The sequence below is a fragment of the Prinia subflava genome, chromosome 18, assembly GCF_021018805.1.
Source record: "Prinia subflava isolate CZ2003 ecotype Zambia chromosome 18, Cam_Psub_1.2, whole genome shotgun sequence".
Lineage (NCBI taxonomy): Eukaryota > Metazoa > Chordata > Aves > Passeriformes > Cisticolidae > Prinia > Prinia subflava.
The window spans coordinates 13,228,995-13,236,746 of NC_086264.1; the positions used below are offsets into that span (position 1 = coordinate 13,228,995).

At 45.4% G+C, this 7,752-nt stretch overlaps 1 protein-coding gene across 1 annotated transcript; it reads right to left on the reverse strand.

Annotated features, from left to right (window-relative positions):
* Nucleotides 1-2,527: 2,527 nt before the first annotated feature.
* LSM6 (LSM6 homolog, U6 small nuclear RNA and mRNA degradation associated) lies at nt 2,528-6,901 on the reverse strand. Its single transcript, XM_063415381.1, has 4 exons — nt 6,765-6,901; nt 5,629-5,741; nt 4,325-4,438; nt 2,528-2,795 (listed from the first exon to the last, which is right to left on the reverse strand). The coding sequence occupies exons 2-4, from the start codon at nt 5,720-5,722 to the stop codon at nt 2,761-2,763; spliced, it is 243 nt and encodes an 80-aa protein (XP_063271451.1). The 5' UTR covers nt 5,723-5,741; nt 6,765-6,901; the 3' UTR covers nt 2,528-2,760.
* Nucleotides 6,902-7,752: the final 851 nt, after the last annotated feature.

Here is a 7,752-nt window from a genome sequence, read left to right on the forward strand (position 1 = left end):
GGGCCGCCGCGCTTACCTTGGGACACGCTCGCTCGGGCTCGCCGCCACCACTGCCCTGCCCGCCCGCCGCAGAGCCATCCTTTCAGGGACCTTCCTCGCCGGCTCCTCGAATGGGAAGCGCGGCAGCTGTTACTGCTAATATCCACCACCCACGGCAGCGCTCTGCCACTGCCCAAATCCTGCTTTAATCATATTAGGGCTTTTCTTCACATCCTACCCGGTTTTTTCTTCTTTTTCTTTCTTTTTTCTTTTCTTCTTTTTTCTTGTGTGTGTGCATGTGTTAAATCTCCGAGTTTCTTCAATGAAAACAAAGGCAGCTATTGGGGAAGGGAAGGGGGAGGCTCACAGCAAATCATGGGGTTTGTGTGGGACACCCTGGAACTCCTTTGCAGAGGTGCAGGATGGTGGAACCTTTTCTTCCCTGTTACCCTCACACATCCCCTCGTCCATGCTGGAGCAAAGCTAAGCCACGTCACTGATAAATGCACAGAAGGATTATAAACCCCAGAACATCACAGGTTCTCTGATGCAGAAATTCTGTCCTTCTTGCAGGTTGTTTCTACATCTCCATATCACCAGGGCACAACAGGGACAGCAGATGTGGAGCAGGTGCAGTGGAGCTCATGGGCATGGAGGTAAGAAACTCAGAGCTGACACTCCAGAGCAAGCTGTTGCTTCATTGACAGGTTGGGAAATAATTTGCTGCTCCAAGATAATAAGGGTTTATATTTATATGGAGTTTAGCATGTGATTAGACCAGCAGAAGTAGCAGATTACAACTGAAACATGTTTTGTAATTAGAGTTGTAAGAACAGAACCACAGTTAAAAAGTTAATGCAAACTCAATGTTAAAGTCTGCAAAAACATGTTACTGTATGTGGGTAGGTGTGGAGGGGGAGAGAAAGGAGCAGAGGGGAAAAAAATTAACCCTACATTAAAATTTAAAAAAACCCAAACAACAAAATGCAGACAGTCTCTAGGACTGAATGCAGACAGTTACCTGCCAGCTACACACAGATGACAAGGCAAATGAAAAACTGCATCCCCCACTTGGAGGTACATCTTCATTTGTTAAAAAAAGTCACTTACAGAAGAGTAAGTTAGCGATTTGTCTTATATCCTGGACCTTTTTCAACCCTTGTCAGAAAATGATAAATTATTGAGGCATATTGTACAGTAGCAACTCTATTTGTGTGTTCTGTCATGGCTTCTGAAGTGCTTAGTGTGGAAAGGTTAACTACTGACTACAAAGTAATTTAGACTTATTTCTTCATCTTAAAAAACAGTGAAATTAAAAATTCGCAGTTCACATTCTCTCCCTTTGATAACTGGAATGTTACTATTCCCTGCTTGCATCAGAGATAGTGGTACTTGGGAAGAATGGGACAATGCTATATTCACACAGTTGTCTTGAGTTAATCCATCCACAACTAGAAGTACTTTTGTTCCTGGAGGCATTATAAACTGTCCAAATAATAAAGCCAGGCTTCAGAGAGCTCATGTAAAAAAAACCTGACTCAATAACCTCACCATGAGGTACATTACTACCCTAACTTAAAACTTGGTCATGAAGAACCAGAAAACATTCTGAGTGTGCAGTTAAGTGCAGGAACACTCAGGTGAAGGAATATCTGAATTTTCAGAGTTTCAGAGGGGTTTTTTTCTTGGCCGACTGCATGTAAAAGGAGAAAATACTCTTTATAAATTGGAATAAGCATCCAGGTAAAATTGAGCTTCATTTATTCACCGTGCTTTGATTAGCTGGGAGCATTGTTGCAAAATACACACAAACAAGTTCCCTCCCTGCTGTCGGCTCAGAGGTTCCCTCCCCAGTGCACACCCCATGCTCTAATGCCCTTGTTCTCATTTCTGAGAGGGAATTCTGCAGAGGGAATGAGGGGGAGTGCCCGGGACAAAGCAGGAGCTGGCTGGAGGGGACACATGTGGCATGGTCACAAAAGCTTTCCGGTTCCTAGCGTGGTTTCAGGAGCAGGTTTAGGTATTAGTAAAGTTGTTTTTTACTGAAGAAGTCCATTGTGTTTGGTAGAGAAGCACATGAAAAAGGTCACCCCAAGCACAGGAGGGGAGGGGGGTACAAGGCAGGAGGTGAAGTAGCTACCAGGCTGTACTGACATTCCAACTGAGAGCTCTTCACCTCTGACTGACTGCCTCAGCTGGCACAGAGCTTTCCTTTCACCCTTAAGGCTTTTCTTCCATTTGATTCAATTCTTTCCCCACCCCTAACTGTTGAAGTGTCACTGTTACAGCCCTTGATTCAATCCACAATTCATGATTTTCTGGACAGCTGAACTTTTTAGCCCATGACTCTTACTGGCCTGTGACCCTGTGTTTTCCCAAAGGGACAGGTCATTGTCACCAAACCATTGGCATTTCCCTTCCCACCATCACTTAAACTATTGTTTTGCCAGCAATACAGGGCTCTTATTTGCAACTACTCCATGCCTGCTTATCTTCCAATTGGTATTTTTGTAACTGCTAGCATAATTAAATGAGTTGTTGCTTCAAATTAGCCTTGCAGCACTATTACATGCTTCTCTTTTATTTTTTTTCTGTACGGTGGAACAAAGCAATGCTTTGAAACAACTGCATTCCGGCAGTTTACACTCACGTTTACATTTATTTAAAAAAATATTTAAACACTTGTGTATTTCACCTGTGGATTTTGAACTACAAATGAAATAGGGCTCATCACTTCCAAGAGGTTCATAAGTACAAAAAAGCAGCCTCCTTCTGGCATCTTCACATCCTCCTCTTCTGCGTGCTTATGTACAACACTGTGAAAGAGAAAGTGACACAAAAGAGGGCCCCGGTAAATAACATGCAGAAGCCTTTTTATTTAAAACATCTTATTTCCATGATCTAGAAGTTGACTCTGTAAGAGATCCCATTCAGCATGAACAAAGCCAGGCAACCTTTACGTCCAGGTTTCATAAAAATGCCAACAGCTCTGAGCATTATGTATTGCTTTGGTTCAGTATTTCTTTATTTACAAATAAATTACAATAAATACAAATAAATTACAAATAAAGCCCAACCATGCTCCAGCAGATGCAGGCTGAACAGAGCAGGAACAAAGGCAGTGCCCTGCAGTGTTACTGAGGGGAGCATGAGAGCTCCTCAGCAGCAGAATCACAGGTGTCAGTCACTAACGCTGTGATCCTTCAATAAAAGCTGGGGATTCCGAGCACTTCAGGCAAAGCTATGATTAATCCTGGAGGAACAGACATCCTCCTCCTGCTTGGCTCATGACAGCCCCAGAACAGGGCCAGTCACAACCTAAAATGACACTGTGCCCCTAAACCTGCCACATGTCTTCAGTGCTCTGTTCATCCTGTTCTTGAGCCTGCTGCCTCTCATCCATTTGTTTTAACTTTCATGACACATTATTCCCTAATTGATTCTCCAGCTGTAATGTCACTCCAGTCCTTGGCCTAACAGTCCCAAATGCCTTGCAAAAACCAAGGGTTGGCCTCATTTCAAGGATTATTTCTCCACCCAAAACGCTCTTTTACACTGGTGCCACATTCTCTTTGACCCTTTTCCTAACATGGGATTCAGTCTGGGAGTCTTTTTATTCCCTCTCTCCTTGCTGAGCTCTGTTTTCTTCCCAAGCAGCTTGGTCAAACTCTGCTCCATTTACGTCCTCTACAAGTCTCTTCACATCCCACTTGTGAACCCTTTCTATTTTTAGATCCTCCTGTCCCTGGCCTGTCCTGCTATTACAGCCTGATACCACAGAGTAATTTCAGGAGCCTGGGATTGTCCTTGGAGTGCACTAAAATCCACCTGCTGCACTGAGATATTCAAAGGCTCAATATTAAAGCACGAGTGATTTTTTAGACTGGTGGTAAAATCTTTACTCAAAAGATGAAAATAGCCTCCAGGACTAAGGATAAGCATTCCTTCAGTCCTGGAAAACTGCTCCACCAGAAAACATTTGTGTCATTGTAATATCTGCACTGTAGCATAAATTTATGCCTAAAAACCACAAACCCTTAGGCTGCAGAGGCCATCTAAGCAAGCAGTAAGTACAAAAGAGTGAGCCTGTCAAACAGTAGAAAATAAGCTCCAAGAAGGCTAGAAAAGAGCATGGTTCTCTAAATGAACTTCAAGTTCAGAGGAAAAATGGACCACGGGAATGCCGAAAAGCACTGACCCTGGAAAGTGAAACTGTAAAAAGCAAATACTGTAACAGTTTCCAAGAAAGAATATTAGTTTTAAGCTTACAGGCAGCTTACTTATACCACAGCCACCCCTCAAATTCAGAATACCAAAACACAATTTTCTAATGTGCAATAATTACCATTATTTCCTCGGATAAATGCATCCCCGTACTTGTTCTTTAACTGTCCATTTACATATTCCTCAGTCTGCTCCAGAGCTATGTTCATATATCCATCCAGGCAAGCCAGGACACCTGAAAACAGTGGCAGTTTAAAAGAGAATCAGCTTGAACTTATTCTAAAATAAACAAAATTGCATTGTGTTTGAATAGTACAGGGACAAAACTCACCCTGTATCCTCGTAACAAATTAAAAACCCAGGCATGGACAGATGCCTTCAAAGAATTCAGCTGGGAGAAAGGAATCCCAGGCACTCTGGCAGCAATGTTATTAGTTGTGTAGGAGTTGTGGGAGTAACAAAAAAGAAGTTCTGAAGGCATTATTTCAAAAGATGGACGATTTCCACTTTGCAAGTTTACGCTGCCCCTTCTCACTTGTGTTTTAAAGACCAAAAAACCACCTGGGACATTAAGTGTAACTGCATAACCTAAGGACAAAGCTATGTAAACAGAGTTGTCAACAGAACTTGTGAAGGACATAGCTAAACACAACCTTTTAATACAGGACAGTGTGCACATGTTTGTCTTCATGCTTACAGAGCTAGAACACTGGCTGCAAGTCTGCTTTGATGTCAGCAAAATTCTACATATTTTTCAACAAAGGCCACTGAAATCTTCCCACAAAAATAAAATTACACCGTTTTGATAATGCAATTAATGAAAAAAAAATCTGTCATTTGTAATATTAGATGATTTTTTGGATCAGGAAAACACACATTTTAGTAGCACATAGGTAACAGCTTTTTATCTTCCTCTTGCATGTGGGTTTTCCTGACTTCATCATTGCACAGGCAATATTACTTAATATTTAAATAATTTTTCCTCTGTTTGAATAACACCTAGCTGTTTACCTAGCAGTAAAACTTGGATCTATATTACATCTAAATTGTGAACAGAAAGGTGAAGTATATTTCCAACAAGGGGTGATTCTGGCCATTTCAGGAGTTGTACTTCCAGACAACCTTTCCAAGTATCAGCTTAGAAACTCAGAATCATCCAGTTTAATCACCTGTGACCAAGGACTAATAATTTAGATCAGGTATTTTAATCTCTAAATCCACTGTTGTTACCCCCTGTTTTATCACTTTCTCCAGAGCTGATTTTCTTTTTTCTATTTTTCAATTTTCCTGTCACCATTCTGAGATCTCTGTTCTTGTACTCCATGATTCTGGATCACACTGTTTTCCTTTTCAAAATCAGTGCATCTCTTCCAGCCTCCTCAATGAATTATTTTACTCCCTGTGAGAGACAGACGGAGAACTTACCTCGATAATCAACTCCAGAATTTAATTTTACAACAACTGGCCTTCCAATGATTTGTTTTAGGAAGTCACTGGGGGTTTGCTTCCGTAGGCTCATCTTGACCTTCTCTGGTAAGCTGAGAAGTGAAGGGATCAGGGTAAGAGACACGCTTCCACATTGTTTTAAATACTCTGTGCACACAGGCAGAGCCCTGATCTGTAACACTTTCAGTAGGAGAAAACACTGAAGGAGATGAAAGCAAAACTTCAAGGGTTGAGGTGGGGAAACAGAGCTCCTATAGCCATTGCATTAAACCTTCCCTTTGGAATTGCTATTAATTCTGACAGCATTGCTAAGAATCCTTCTTTGCTCCACTGTGCATCTTTTAAATTTCAACCGTGCCAAACGCCTCATCGTCCCCAAAACCTTTTGTTATAATGCTTTTAGAGGGCAAAGCCATAAATAGGTGTTGATGTCTTTAGGGGCGGGGGGAGCAGTCCATCCATGCTCTGTACACGGAAGAGGGAACAGCAAGAGTGGTTTTGATCTCAGCTCACAAATAGAGGAAAAGCATAGATTTAAAACAGACTAAGTTAAGGCTTGTGATTAGGTTACAGAGGAAAGATGCTGTGATTTAAAACCGCAGCAGGCGCACCCGGTTTGGTGCGAGCCCCCTCTCACTCAGTATTCGCTCGGCTCCCGCTCTAACATCGCTTTGTTCTGCGATGTTTAAGCCAAAGGCAGAGAACACCCGCACGGTGCCGGCTTCCCTCCGCTGCCTCCTGGGGCACATCGCGATGGGCAATTCCGGCCTGGAGCCAGCGCCCCTCGGTTTCCCCATCGGCACCGGGGATGGTGTCCCCTTCCCGGGCCACACGCGCGTCTGGAGCCGCTACCCCGCGTGGAGCCCTCGCGTTCCAGCCCGGCCCAGCGCCCCGGGGAGCGCGCACACCGGGCCGGGGAGCGCGCACACCGGGCCGGGGAACGCGCACACCGGGCCGGGGAGCGCGCACACCGGGCCGGGGAACGCGCACACCGGGCCGGGGAGCGCGCACACCGGGCCGGGGAGCGCGCACACCGGCCGGGGAGCGCGCACACCGGGCCGGGGAACGCGCACACCGGGCCGGGAGCGCGCACACCGGGCCAGCCCCGTACTCACCGCCGCCGCCGCTCCCGGCGCTTCCCGCGCCCCTTCCCGGCGCTCCCCGCCCGCCGCGCCCCGCCCCGCTACGGCGGCCGGGCGGGCCAGCCCGCGCGGGGCGCGGAATATGCGGCACTGAGCGCGCGCCGCTCCTGCGCGCGGGCCGTGAGGGGGCTCGCGCTTCCCCTGAGGGGCCTCGCGGGGGATCAGCCGCCGCCCCCTCACGGAGATGCGGCAGGGGTTTTTTTGTCTTGCTTAGAATTCCGCACGAAATAACAGCCCATCGGAGAGAAATCCTAAAGGAAAAAGGTGTCTTGTGGGAAAAAAAAAACCCCACAGCATCAGTTAAGTTGGGAAAGGCCTCAGAGATCACCGAGTCCAACCCGGTACGCAACAGCGCCCCGTGAGCCAGACAGGGCACCGAGGGCCGCATCCCTTTTTCCTTAAACACCGGCAGGGATGTGGCTCCAGCACCGCCCTGAGCAGCCCATTCCGATATCGAATCACCCCTTCTGTAAGGAATTTCTCCTAATGTCCAGTGCGGTCCAGGACATTATTGTATTCTACTCTAATGAGACCCCGGTAATTCCCAAATGATCTCGTCCGTATCAGAGACCCGGTGAACACCTCACAGGCATCCTGTTCAGGACAAGACAGGAAAGTGCAGAGCGCCAATTCACAGAGGAATCAGTGAATACAGAAACGTAAGAATTTTTTTTTTTTAGTAGTCACCTGGGAATAACTTGGCACAAGAAGAAACTGAGCTAGCTCACCTTCTACTCTCCTACTTCTCCCCATGTTTTTCCTTCTTTCCCCCAGCTGTCTCCTGATGTCTGAAAAATACTTTATTTTTTCTTTTTTTTTTAAGGATTTAGTACTGTGACAAGAGTTAATCATCTGTGAAAGCTTCTGGACTGTTTTGTTTTGTTGGGTTTTTTTAATCTGTCCATTATTGATTTAGTATCTTGCCAAACCTCTCAGTTCTCATCACACAAAGAAAACGTAG

Excerpts from the sequence above, each read along its gene's own strand:
- LSM6 (XM_063415381.1), bottom strand. The coding sequence starts at position 5,722 with ATGAGCCTACGGAAGCAAACCCCCAGTGACTTCCTAAAACAAATCATT. Across the intron at positions 4,439-5,628 it reads TTCTGGAGTTGATTATCGAG|GTGTCCTGGCTTGCCTGGAT; the intron begins GTAAGTTCTCCG and ends CACTGTTTTCAG. Across the intron at positions 2,796-4,324 it reads ATTTATCCGAGGAAATAATG|TGTTGTACATAAGCACGCAG; the intron begins GTAATTATTGCA and ends TCTCTTTCACAG.